This window comes from Clytia hemisphaerica, unplaced genomic scaffold, assembly GCF_902728285.1.
Source record: "Clytia hemisphaerica strain Z4C2 unplaced genomic scaffold, Clytia hemisphaerica genome assembly, whole genome shotgun sequence".
Lineage (NCBI taxonomy): Eukaryota > Metazoa > Cnidaria > Hydrozoa > Leptothecata > Clytiidae > Clytia > Clytia hemisphaerica.
In genome coordinates this window covers 283,433-297,980 of record NW_027103300.1, presented here as the reverse complement: position 1 = coordinate 297,980, position 14,548 = coordinate 283,433, and the positions used below count along the sequence as shown (strand labels likewise).

The 14,548-nt window shown below is 34.7% G+C and overlaps 1 protein-coding gene across 1 annotated transcript; it reads right to left on the bottom strand.

Moving 5' to 3' along the window:
- Positions 1-159: 159 nt before the first annotated feature.
- LOC136811439 (hexosaminidase D-like) lies at positions 160-10,231 on the bottom strand. The gene is made up of 2 exons (XM_067068045.1): positions 10,158-10,231; positions 160-2,046 (listed from the first exon to the last, which is right to left on the bottom strand). Exon 2 carries the CDS (start codon positions 2,009-2,011, stop codon positions 557-559), a length of 1,455 nt encoding a protein of 484 aa, XP_066924146.1. The 5' UTR covers positions 2,012-2,046; positions 10,158-10,231; the 3' UTR covers positions 160-556.
- Between the last annotated feature and the right edge of the window lie 4,317 nt (positions 10,232-14,548).

The window sequence follows — 14,548 nt, the reverse complement described above, 5'->3', positions numbered from 1 at the left end:
TCCAGATGAATAGGGTTGATAAACACAGACTTATAGTTTTCTTATAGAATAAGATTTTATAAGAAGGAGGATTTTTCAAAGTCATCTTTTCAACAATCAGACATTTTCTAGAATATGAACAACAAGACCAATGTTTGATATAATACTCTTGTTATAATACTTAGTTGTCATTTTTAATACCAATCCTTTTTATTATACAAATCTAAATTTTCAGTTTTAAAATTCTTCAACCTAAAAACAAAAATAAGTCTGATCACTAATAGAAGTAGCAAAAACAAAATTAAAAAAATGTAAACTTTTAAATATAAAAGTGTAAAATGTAATACAAATGACTGGAGAAATGCCTTTCTGATAGTTTATGCGTAATGAAAATATTCAAAATACCCCTTTAGTAAGTCCAAAATTAGAGAGCTTTTGTATAGACAATATTGATAAGCTGTACAAAAAAGCCCCAAAAGTAATAGGTATTCACTCTATTGCCTAGTGTGCTTATGAATTGATGAAAAAAAAACTTTTTAATACTGGATAACTTCAAAAGATTATTGATGCATAAAATCTAAGACTGGGTCAATTGTTTATCTTTGAATGATTTGACAGTTTGTACTTTGTCCATTATAAGATTAATCACTTTCAATTTGCTATCAATCTTTGATTTTACAACTTCCAGTGCAGTTTCTTCATAGAAATATGTGGACAAACATTCTTGAATTGGGCCCCGGATGGATTCATAGAGCTGAATAATTTGTGTTACAAGGTTATAAATGAAATCAATATGTCCAAGATTGACCTCCTGTGTCACTTCTGTGTGCCAATCATCCATCCAACCATCTGATCGTTCTTGTAGAACTAACAGTTGTCGCTTGGCAAACTCAAGCTGACAGATGTATCCAATTAGTTCTGAACCAGGAAAATTACCAGTTCCATTCTCATTAAAATATCCAGATAATGGAATTGCATTTACATAGCCAAGAGATTTTGAAACGTTCTCGTGCAGAGTCCTAGTAAAGGACCCTTGTCTTAATACTTGTAAACATAAAACTAAACATGGAAAAGCTGCTGGTAGCAATTCACATAATGTTGCAAAATGATCATACCGTGACCAACCTGTTACAGCAACTCCTTTGATCTTTACTTTTAATTCTTGGTCAAAACTCTCAATCAGGTTAAACCATGACAAATGGTTGTTTACATGATGCTGAATAGGTACAAGATCACAAGTAGGTCCTGAAGAACCTTTAAAAGAAGTAGCTATCCAAATTTCCTCGAATACACTTCCGTATCGTCTCCACATATCATTTGGAAATTGGGAGTCCAGATAGTCTACATATGACCAGACCATAGGAATTATCTGAGGGCTTAGCTCTTCAAGCTCTTGCACAGAAAATTCTCTAAACATATCATCCCATACAAAAAGCTTTAAAGTTGGGAACTTGTTTTGGATAAGCAAAATCAATGGCTCCATATGACTCAAATAGAGTTTTGGTATCGAGTCTCGAGAATCAACACACTTTTTGCAAACATTGATGCAAAATACTTCATCACCACCGATATGAAGGTACTCAATATCAGGATGTTCTTGCATAAACTGGTCCACTATTTCCTCAATCAGTGGTAATGATTCCTCATGCTTTGGACATAACGACATTGGATTTATTGATGCCTCACGGAGATGCTCAAACTGATGATGCTTTAGAATAAATTCAACGTGTCCAAAGGATTGAAGTAAAGGAATATAATCCATCCCTTCCGACTTTGTAGCTTCTTGCAAAAGTTTCAAGTCGTCTGAGCTATAGGCAAACGGTTTTGAGAGAACACTGAGTTTGTTTTTGTAAGGAAACATATCTTCATATTCAACCAAGATTCCAGTAGCACCCCATTGCCTGACTAGTGGAATCAATTCCAATAAATAACTTATTTTGGGTGGAGCACCTTTCAAATCAAAATGCACAATCCTATTGCTTAAAGGGCCATTTCTAGCTGGCGATTTTTCCATTGATTCAACAGTATCCATTATTGCTCTCAGTTGTCTTCAGTAAATCTGCAAGTCTTCAGTATAAGATGGGAAACAAATAAGATGAACTTGTTAATTTTCCCTTTGGTTCAATTTTTAATCCAAACCTTAATAACTATAAGAAAATCAACCTAGAATGCACGAGGGTCACAATTGAAGAAAAAGTTTTGTATGTAAAAAAATGATGATTAATATTTACACAAGGAATGATTTTCAATCATGACTAATTTCAAGGCGAACAACCTATTTGTGAAAAATCACCAAAGCTAATCCACAAAAATTTTAATCATCTGATGGTAGCTGTGTGATGAGTAGACCCCTAAATTAGTATTAATACCAAAAAGATGAAAATCAAAGTGTGAATACATACTACAGACCAGACTATATATTAAGAGAAAATCACAAAAAAGTGCTTTTTTGGAGCTACTACTCTAACCCCTAACTGGTAATAGATGTTTTGGCGAACCCAACAGTCTCTTGAATAACTAATTACTCCACATTACTGTACTTTCCCTCAACCAATAAAAACATGATAAACGCCTATCACAAGGAGAAGGCTAGATTTCATCCGCCGTTTTTGGTGCTTTCAAAGAATTGATTCTTGCTGGCGCGGCCGGGGTTAGCCTGGAGAAATATATAGCATGGTATGGGCTGAGAGTTTGAATTTCCCAGATCCTAATAACGGTTGAAAAATAGCCAATCAAATTTTGTTATTCTTTAAATTAGGTCGTGGCCAGTGACCCAAAAACGTTTCACTTTTTTTCAAAATGTTTGTGACCAACTTTTTGATATGTTTCCAACTCAATTTGAGGGTGCTGATTTGGAATTTAAATGTTACCAAGCTTGAAAACCCGCATTTTTTGAGTAATTTGCAATTTTCTGCGTTTTCAGGCAAAATTGTAAGCCCTAAAAATTCGTGATTTTTGGGGGGTCTTCAAAATCAAAAAAGACCTAGAGCTCTTCCAACTGAGCAAAAAAATGTATTACATCAAAGGCTCAACTTTTCTTGATCAAAAGTTATGGGCGTTTTTGTTGTCAAAAAGTGTTATAATTTTGCATAAATTATGCATATTATGCGTTTTGTGTTTTCTATCATTTTTTGACCACAAAAACGTCTATAACTTTTGATCAAGAGAAGTTGAGAATTTGATGTAAAATATTTTTTTGCTCGTTTGAAGAGCTCTATCATGTGGTATATAGGTCTTTTTTGATTTTGAAGACCCCCCAAAAATGAATTTTTAGGGCTTAGAATTTTGCCTGAAAACCCAAAAATCGCAAATTACGCAAAAACTGCGGGTTTACAAGCTTGGTAACATTCAAATTTGGAATCAGCAACCTCAACTTGACTAGGAAACATATAAAAAAGTTGGTCATGGACATTTTGAATTTTTTCTTTATTTTTGAAACTTTAAACGTAGTCGTCTAAGAAAACAGCTATTTTTTTTTAGAATCTTCCTTACAATCTAGTTTTTCTACGTGTGGAGGAAAGGAATTTCGGCATGACTGATCCTTTTGTTTCGATAATAACATCAAAACGGTAATTAATTTTCTTCTCGTTTCTTTCTTTCCTTTTTATTTCTTATAAGTTCACGTTTTCCCTCCCCACTCTCAAAGCGTGGTTAGCTCTAGCGGTTAGATCGTCTGTCTCATATGCTCCGAGTTCGATTCCGATGGGTGTCCAATTTTTCAATTCTTCAATTTTCTTTTTTTAATTTTGGAATTGAACTCAGACAGACGATTTAACCGCTTGAGCTAACCACGCTTTGAAAGTAGTGAGAGAAAGCCTGAACTGATAAGAAAGAAAAAGGAAAGAAAGAACCGAGAAGAAAATTAATTCCCGCTTTGATAGCGACTCCAGAAGTCATGCAACTTTCGTTGACGTTAAACCAAATGTTTCATTTTTCCGTGAACTTTGAACCCTTCGAACTTTTTTTCTATGTTTGCTAAAGCGTTCCATTTTTTACTAAATGAAAGCCCTTGATCTGCTTTCCAGCGGTATATAACACTGTGGACACAGGCTAGACGGCAAATTGGTAAAATGCCGAACGTTTTGCAAAATTTTGAAAATTGTTTGCCGACGGGAGAAAAAAAATTTCCAACTATCGATGAACAAATGTGTCTGGAAACGGAGGAAAACGTATTTGAAGGCTGAAACTTTGTATGTTTATCAGAAAAAGGGTGAGGAATTCAAAAATCACCATCGCTAATTCTAATTCTTTCATTTTCATGTAGTTTTTTTCACTTTTTTGCTTCTTTTGCATGGGAATGTCCCAAAAAAAAGTTTTTATTTCTGCTGAAATGGATTTTCTTTTCATTTGGGGTTTCTCCTTTCAGAAAAACTTGTTCTTTATTCATAAGTTTTTGTTCCTCCATTTCCAGAGGCCCCTTGAAAATGGGTCCTACCACCTTTTTTGACTCATTTCAACCTTTTGCAAGCTAATTTTCTTCAAAAACAAAAATAAAACAATGCAATGTCTTCTTTTTTCAAAGAAAGATATATCTCGGTTAGTGTAAAACGCAGGTCACAGGTCACAGGTCGCAGGTCACAGGTCAGTGATGACAGGTTAACTCTAATCAATGTCATTGCAGAGGAAAATGTTTGGAAAACACAAAGAATTATCAAAAACATAATTCTCAAGCAATTTCATCCATATAAAACCATTTCAAACATCAAAATTTAACCATGTGCTTTTATCGATCTTTCGCGGTTTGCGCCGTGTATAACCCAGACCAGAAAATATTTGAAACCATATTATACGTATAACAGGTATATTACATATTGTAATGTTTGTAATGTTATATGATGGTTACATACAATAAAACAAATCGCTCTAAAACTACCTTCTCAGAGAACTCACGAGCTTCTGATTGGTGTAATTTTATATCCAGCCATATTGTTATCATCACATTCGGCATGCTGAATATTTTTGGTGTTTTTCTCTTGTAAGACATGATATTTTGTAATTCTGTCAATATTTTTGTCAAAAATTGTCATTAAGTCATTAAATTGACAATTGAATAATTAATTAGTTTCATCCTTCTAAAACCACTCTCTTAAGGACCTCACAAGCTTCTGATTGGTGCCGTTTTATATCCATTCACACTATCTACATCACATTCTGTATTATAAATATTTTTCGTTTTTTTGTCTGTTCTTGCATCATATTTTATGATTCTATTAATATTTTTGTCAAAAATTGTCATTAAGACATTAAAATAATAACTGAATAATTAATTAGTTCCATCCTTCTAAAACCACTCTCTTAGGGTCCTTGCAAGCTTCTGTTTGGTGCCATTTTATATCCATTCCCACCATCCACATCACATTTTGTATAATAAATATTTTTCGTGCTTTTGCATCATATTTTATGATTTTGTCATTATTTTTGTAAGTAAGTGTCACTATGTCAAAATAGGTTGTTATTCTATTCAATTGTCATTTTATAAAATCTAAATAGCATGTATTACTTTTTTGTAATTTAATGCGCTACGTATTGATGTTATGTTATGTATATGTTATGATCTTATTTTTTTTTCCGGTCTGCACTTTGTTGACCTGTGACCTGCAACCTGTGACCTGCGACCTGTGACCTGCGTTTTACACTAACCGGATATATCTTTCATTATTTTGATAAATATACTAAATATTTTACAAATATTTTTATATAATAATATTCTAACACCATCAAAGAATTCTCCCTCCAAATTTCAGGTCTCTAGCTAGCTACACTAGAAAAAGAGATATGCAAAATTGAAGAAGCATGACTGGAAAATTTCTTTTTTTCTTTTTTGACACATTTTTTGAATTTTTCCAAGCTATTTTCCTAACCTTTTTTTTGACATTTTTAGTCAAATTTTTGACACTGAAATTTGAATATCTTTACAACCACATCCTCTGGAGGCCTTTGACCTCTCATTTTCTTTTCTTTTCAAAGCTCTACAAGATAGGATAGGTTTTGAAAAAAAAATTAAAATTTGAAAAATCTTCTGGATTGTAGCTTTGATGTTATTATCGAAACAAAAGGATCAGTCATGCCGAAATTCCTTTCCACACACGTGTCAGCAATCTACTTTTTATAAATAGAAAAACTAGATTGTAAGGAAGATTCTAAAAAGAATGTTTTTTCTTAGACGACTACGCTTTTAGCAATCCACTAGCCACGGCACCTAAGTTACTGGTCACGCTTTCTTTTAGAGAAAGCGCAAGTTCCAAAATTTGGTTTTTATTTTAGTAATTGAGCGCTAAATTCGAATTTCCCACTGTAAATTCTTTGAGGCAGAAATCTGCCTCACAGGTCATACCGGTCCTATATACATCAGATTATATGTTATAAAAATACAGGACGGGTAGGTGTCCTGTCTCTACCAGACCCGATCAGTCGAACTAATCGAACCGATTTTTTAATCGAACTAATCGAACCTGATCGAACCTAATCGAACGATTAGAGTTCGATTATCGAACTTAATCGAACCTAATCGAACACTCACAATTTTTGATAAAACTCGAGTTCGATTAGTTCGATGAGTCGTCAGGTGATTAGTTCGATTAGTTCTATTAATTTCGATTAGTTCGATTGGTTTACTACGGATTAGTTCGATCAGTTCGGCAACTTGACCAGTTAGTTCGATTAGGTTTGATTAGTGTGATAAGTTAAACTAGTGACTAGTTCGATTAGTTCGATAACTTGACAATTCATTAGTTCGATTAGTTCTACTAAGTTCGATTGGTTCGACAACTTGACAAGTGATTGGTTCGATTAGGTCCGATTAGTGCGATAGGTTAAATCAGCGACTACTCTCGTACCGTAGGACGGGGTGAATCGGATACCCGGGGTGAATCGGATAATTTGTTTAATCGCCTCTCATACTTCACTGACGATGTCTTTTTCCATTCTGTTTTCAGATGCCGTTCACTGATCGATCAAGCTATCTGAAAAATATGGCTTCGAAGATTTGGAACATGTTCTTCGGAAATTGAAGAAGAAAACCTTCTGATTTTCGGACCCTTTTTTGAGATGCCGAATAAGAAATAATGAAGTGACCGTGATTGGAGATTCCTTTGGCATTGTGTTCTACGAAAGCCAGTTGTACACAATCTTTGGTTCACTAAACGAAAAACAATGTCTATTCTTCGTATTTTCATTCTAAAGTTAGGGCGGAAAATTGTTCGCGTTAAAACGCGAATCGCCCATTTGCGCCCCAAGTTGAAGGCGTTGTTAAGTGATACGGAACCGAGAAATTATTGAATAATTAAAAAATATCAAATGCCGTCATTATGTCATTTTTAATTGCTGCCTGACTATCCCAAGAGGCTTGTTAGTGTTCAGAGTAGCTAGGAATAAATGTTCAAATGTTAATAGTCACTCATTGTTCATTGTTGTTCACGTGAATACAATGTCTTTGTATATTTTGTATAGTGATAATTTAGGAGTTTATATGTTATGTATTATTTTCCAGAAGAAGATAGTGGGAAGGGTAAGGCTACAAACACTTTACAACAGGATAAAAACGTTTATTAAAGAAATGGACGCCTCGATCTCTCGTCCTTTCTAGAAAATGTCTTTGACGAAAGGGATTATTTCTAAAGGCTTGATAATTAGACATGGTACAGTATGAAGCAAGACATAATTTCCCGTTCGTTCATATGCTGTTCATTCTCTCGGAGGTCTCGCATCCCCTGGCTTAAATCATCTCTGACTCTGAGACAGGGGTGCAAATATTTCTGCAAGCGGAAATTGGAAAAAGGGGCAAAAAAGTATGACACGGTGGATCCCCTTCCTAGTGGAACAATTGGCAATAAATAATCGGCCCGGTGAGAAAATATGCCCCAGACATTTAAGAACCCGATAAATTTTTATTTTCTATATTCCTTACCATTTTTTTATCCTTCATTTTCCCATAGGGTATAAAAGTTCTCACCGGGCACTGAGAGAGACAATGTTATAAAGTATTTTCTTTCGCTAAGAAAAGAACAAAAAGTACATATTTTCCAAATAAGATCTTAAAAAGTTTGCTGCCAACTACGAGTATACTATGCATCTGAGCATTGAATACCATATAGAATTAATACTGTCTCCTGTATTTGTGTTCATGGCGATTCCACGCTGGTTCTGAATTCTTTAAGTGCCACCGTAATACCCCTGTCTCAGTAACTCAGTGAAAATTTGAAATCGACCATCGGAGAAGTTATGAAACAAGTAAAACGTCACACACACCGAGTCTGTATTTGTAATCTCTTAATACTCGCTGGAGTACGGAAAAATTCACTTTTAAGCATTATTCCTAGAATTCATTAATAATATTTTTTCGATTTTGACCGGGTTGACCTTGTTGCAGTAGAGGTGTCAAAATACCGACAGTTCTCCAAGGGCCATAACCTTTGATACATATACTTTAGCTTGCTTCGTTTTTGTATTTTTGGAATCTTCCTTAAATTCTGCGTCGATCGGTAGGCAATTTGTACACACTTAAAGCAGAACCAAGGCCACCGGAGCCTCTGAAAGTCAAACTTTCGATGAAATTCAATGAAGTCAAATTTCTGAAAATGGCTTGACTGTGAACGTGTTAGAGTTAGGTCATTCTTTGTAATTTTTTCACCGGTTTCCATCGGACAGGATCTGTGACCGGGTCACTGATACAGGGGTGTATCATACGCTTTCTCTTATCATTTTGTCGACAAATCTTAGAGTTAACCAGAGCGTTATTGATAATCTTCTCCCTCTCTCAAGTATCTAAGATTGTTCAGTACCACCTGAAATAACGGGAAAACAAAAATATACGATGATCAGGTTAATTTCTCTACTCTTTTTATCGGCTCAGCTATAATACACCCAGTATCGCTGCGAAACTGGAAAAAGTTAGCTTTTCATGGGGCATTAGTAGAAGTCCAGTGGATACTTGAGACAGGGGTATTCTATGGACGCTAAACGTCAAAACAATGTTCTTTTATAACGTCCGTAAAACAACGGGATATGTACACTGTTTTTTTTCGGGCGAATTTTCTATTAACCTAACCTAGCCTGTGAATGTGAAACAGAGCTGTGGGTATGCTAGACTCTTCTGGGATTAAAAGAAATACGCACCTGCTGGGTATGATATATTTCTGTAACCGCGGAATATAACGACCATATAACTAACGACCATGTGTTTGTTGACTCTATCGGTCGATGCTTCGATGAAAATTTGATATTTTCGTAAGTTGTCCAGTTTCTCTAATGCTCTTCTTTTTTAATCATTTATTTACTTCTCCCTTTTCATTTTCTCTGGAACGAAACGCAAGTGTTAGATAAAAAACAAACTTGGATTTAGCTAATGTAGTCAGACCTTTCAGAGACGTTTCATTTTCTTACATTGCACTTTCTATCGTGCATTCAACCAACACTTTTCATAGCGCACACTAATCAAAATTTTAAAACTCGCGAATTAGACCCCACTCGTCAAGTTCTGCGGTATATAGGTGGTAGGTCTCGTCGGGAAGAGGCAATTTCAAAACCTTCCAATTCTATCCGATTCACCCCGTCCTACGGTACCCCCGCTAATTATTTTTTCGAAAATTTTCCACCCAGGACATTCTTATTCCAACCCCTCCCCCGCTTATTAAGTTTTGAAATTTTTTCCACCCACCCCGCTTTTTCAACCCTCCCGTCTATTAGATACCCAAGAGTAGTTCGATAACTTGACAAGTCATTAGTTCTATTAAGTCCGATAAGTTAGCGATCCCACCCACGTGCTTTTCAATCAAACATCGGATTGGATTTGGAAGAAAAATTAAACGTAGGAACACGCTCGAAAACAAAGAAACCACTATCGAACAATTAAATCTAATCGAACTAATCGAACCATTAAATATAATCGAACTAATCGAACTATATCTTGATCGAACTAATCGAACAAACTCGAACTTAATCGAACTTAATCGAACTTAATCGAACACTCACAATTTTAAGGAAAATCTGAAAGTTCGATTAGTTCGATTAATCGAACTCTAATCGTTCGATTAGGTTCGATCAGGTTCGATTAGTTCGATTAAAAAATCGGTTCGATTTGTTCGACTGATCGGGTCTGGTCTCTAGTACCTAGAGCTCTAGGAAATAAAGTGAATTCACTGTGTGTTGTTTGAAACAACTGAGAGAGAATGATCACTTACATCCCTTTTTATGAGTTGCTTATTCAGTTGTCATAACTCCTTGCGTCCACCGTCTCAGTGTGCAGTTTCATGTTTGTATGCCCACCACCAGACCACTTGCACTGCACTTTTCTAAGATCTCTGTTCGCAGTACATAGTTAGCAGCCACCATTATTACTTTCCCCGCGCAAATATTTGAAACATTTTTTCGGGGGTTTGAAACACCCAACACATCATCCCCCCTAAACCACAGATCTGTAAAGCCCGAAAAAAATTTGACTTTTTAAATTTCGTGCCGATGGATTGGATCTAGCATTTTAATTGTTCTCGGAGCGCGAGATAAAAAAAAGTAGGCGGCAAACGCTATTTTGCAAATTGCATCTCTCAAACCAGTGAAATTGCTTGTTGTCACGTGATTTCTTTGGTGGTAGGAGGACAGAAGCAGCCACCGACCTAAATAAAATTTGCGAAAATCTATTCTTATTGCCAACTGGATAGATTTCTCCGAATTTTTACTTCAGAACAGTTATTATATTTTCAAGCTAGGAGGTAAAAAAACTTTCGGAATGAACATGTACGAAATTACCAGGTGACTGAGTTTATGCAAGTTAACTGTTCTTATCTACCAGAACTGACAAAATCTTATAAGAACAGATCGCTAAATTCCAGCTCGACATTGAAGGACTTTAAGAACAGAAACTTAATTTCCAGCTAGCAGTTTAAATATTTGTGCGAACAGATCAACAATTTCCAGGACATACATATTAAGGGGCCTTCGACATTCGAGAATCCTTCTTTAACGGCTTCAAGCCGTAAGGGGGGGTCTTAAATTATACTAATGAAAAACGTTTTCTGCCACTCCAGCAGGCAACCACATTCAGAAGGAAAAGAACAGATCTCAAAGACTTATTTGAAAATCCCTCAGAACAGATAGGAAATTCTTAGACGCCTTAATTTTTGGATATCAAACTATTTTTTCATAAGATAAGAACAGATTATATTTTTCCAGCCTGGTCCCAATTTTCAGTAGTTTAAGTCGGTGTTTTTTACACTTTTGGCAAAAACGTGAAGTTTTTTCTCAGGCAAGTTACGGCCTGTGCAAAAATTAACGAATCAAATAATGCGTGACGGCCAGTTGCTCCACCCCCTTTTCGGGAAATTTTTTTGGTTTTTCTCACTCGTCATATTAATGCCTTTTCAAAAAGTCCTGGGCCAAAAATTGTGTTTCAGCCATTTTGGTAAAATTAGGGAAAAACAGTTTTTGCTGACGTCAGCAAAAATTGAAACTGCTAATAACTATTGAATATTTATCCAAATGAGCTCAAATTTGGTACGAAGGTAGGGCGTTTAAAAATATCTCTCGTTTCAAAAAAATATATCTCAAAAAATTGATGACGTCAGCAAAAATCAGCAATTTTCTTTTTTCCTCAAAAAATGCTGACGTCATCAATTTATAGGAAAATTCTGTTTCAGCCATTTTGGGAAAATTACGGAAAAACACTTTTTGCTGACGTCAGCAAAAATTGAAATTGCTAATAACTCCTAGAATATTTATCCAAATGAACTGAAATTTGGTACGAAGGTGGAGTTTATAAATATCTTTTATTTCCAAAAAAAAATTTTCAAAAAATTGATGACGTCAGCATTTTGTCAGAAAAAACGAAAATTGCTGATTAGTGCTGACGTCATCAGTTTTTTGAAATTTTTTTTTGGAAATGAAGGACATTTATTAACCCTACCTTCGTTCAAAATTTGGGCTCATTTCAATAAATAATCCAGGAGATATTAGTATTTCAAATTTTTGCTGACGTCAGCAAAAAGTGTTTTGCTTTAAATTTCCGAAAATGTCTGAAACAGAATTTTTGGCCCAGGACTTTTTGGAAAGGTATTAATATGAAGAGTTAAAATAACGAAAAATCTTCCCATAAAAAGGGGTGGAACAACTGGCCGTCACGGCTTATCGAATTTTTTGCACAGGCCGTAACTTGCCTGAGTTTAAAGGTTTTAAAATAAATACAAAATGCACCCTTTCTTAATATGATATCAGGGGATCGGCAAAGGATTGAAGATTCTATTCCATTTTTCCCGAGCGTTCTAGAGAAACTAAACCAGTACTTATAGCCTCTTAAAGTTAGGAGCACGTAGGATTAAACGATTCCATAATGAAAATGGATTATGGATTCCATGAGCAATAACTTTTGATCTAATGGGGCTTTAGAACTGAAATCTGGCAGGATGGAGCATTTATGTATTTTCTATTCCTAAAAAAATCTTCCAGCTGGGAGCAGTTGGGGATCACTTATTCCTAATTTTTCTTTGAGTTCAAGCCTTTTTAAACTGAAGACTGTAGTATGTTTATTTGATATTAAGTAGTTCAAATTTAACTATTTGGAAGGTTTAGTCTCTTAAGAACACGAAAATAAGATTTTCCAATAGAATAGAGCATCTAAGGATTCTCAAATCCTTCATTGAAAGTAATATACTTTGCCTTATCCGAAATGAGCGTCTTAGTCTGGAATGAAATATCCTACAAGGCTCTAAACTGATTTTTTACGTTATGCATGATATGTTGTTACGTTAATGACCTAAAATAAGCTCAGATAGAGCCCCAATATGGCTGGCCGCATGTAGCAAAATTCAATACTTTTTTATTTTTATTCAATATCCATATTTATATTCAATTTTCTATATTTATATTCAATTTTCTATATTCATGTTCAATTATTTCATATTTCCATTCAATAATTATTGCCAATAAAAAAAATATTGCAAATAAAAAAATATTGCCAATAAAAAAAATTATTGCCAATAAAAAAGATATTGCCAATAAAAAAAATATTGTCAATAAAAAAATATTGCCAATAAAAAAAATATTGCCAATAAAAAAATTATTGCCAATAATTTTTTTCTCATTCAATAAGTTTTTAGCAAACGTTGAATGTATTTTGTCTCTTCAAAAAAATCACGTGACAACATTTCAACATTTTTTACACCGGTCACGTGATATAATTCGTGATTCTTTCGCACGAAAAATAAACATGTGAGTTTCTTGCAAAGCAAAACTTGAGAAAAGGACTGAAGGAGGTTGGCTGGTTGGCTGTTGGGCTGTTGGTAAACTTGCTTGATAACCTTCTGTAATGCAATTTAACAGTTTAGATTGGGTACTTTTCTTGACCCTCCAGGGGTAAGTATCTGTCTCCCCCAGTGCAGTAGGTAATGCTGTTCAGACAGCCAGCACCAGTACAGTGCAAAAAACAGGTAGTTCTTTTATATCTTATAGCCTGCCAAGAGGGTAAAACAAGATCGCATTTTATTACGCTTTATCTAGCGCGCTGTGTGCTTTTCAATACCGAGTTTATATGTGTGTTTTTCAGCGACGGAGACGGTAAGGTTCTAATTTGAGTAGATCCTGACCAGCTGAGGACGACGGTAAATCAGCACTTTTACCGTCCTCGATTTTGCGGGGCGGAATTGCGGGTTATTCAAATCGCTTCAGTCACTCTACCGTCCTCGAAAGTGCAAATACATAAACTCGGTAATCATTGTTGTATGGCTGAGGTTCCAAGTAAACAATCACGAATTCCTTAAGTGATCACGTGATATATCTATTGTGGAGACCTTCATTCAACCTTTACTGAAAACTTATTGAATGAGAAAATTTATTGGCAATAATTTTTTACTGCCAATACTTTTTTATTGGCAATATTTTTTTCATTGGCAATACTTTTTTTATTGGCAATACTTTTTTATTGGCAACATTTTTTTATTGGCAATACTTTTTTTATTGGCAATATTTTTTTTATTGGCAAATATTTTTTTTATTGGCAAATACTTTTTTATTGACAATAATTATTGAATGAAAATATGAAATAATTGAACATGAATATAGAAAATTGAATATAAATATAGAAAATTGAATATAAATATGGATATTGAATAAAAATAAAAGTATTGAATTTTGCTACATGCGGCCAGCCATAATTGGGGTAGGTTCACCACTTTAAAATGAAATTTTTAATCTCAAAACGCTCGCGAAACCGCACTTTTTGGTATCTAAAAATGTTAAAGTTAAGTGAAGTGACTTTTGATTAATTTTAGATTGTGATCAGTCCATTTTAACGATGAAATGCATCTTTTATAATTGTTCAAGTTCAGAGATGTTTTTCGGATGGAATTTCGGATCCAAAAGTGCTCTTCATCATTGTTTCATAAAATATAGAGATCATGTAACAAGTTCAGACCATCAGAATCAATCCAAGAGCCACTTAACTCTCATAATTCCAAAATTCTTAAAATCTAATATTTTGGAATATTGGATCCTTCTTCGCTCCTGGGACCAAAACGAAAGGTTCTAAGCTCGTGTGTTACACCTTTTTGGAAGATTTCATCCCAAAATGCTCGTTCAAATTCAT

Bases quoted from the DNA above. Each gene is read 5' to 3' on its own strand.
- LOC136811439 (XM_067068045.1), bottom strand. From the start codon at position 2,011: ATGGATACTGTTGAATCAATGGAAAAATCGCCAGCTAGAAATGGCCCT.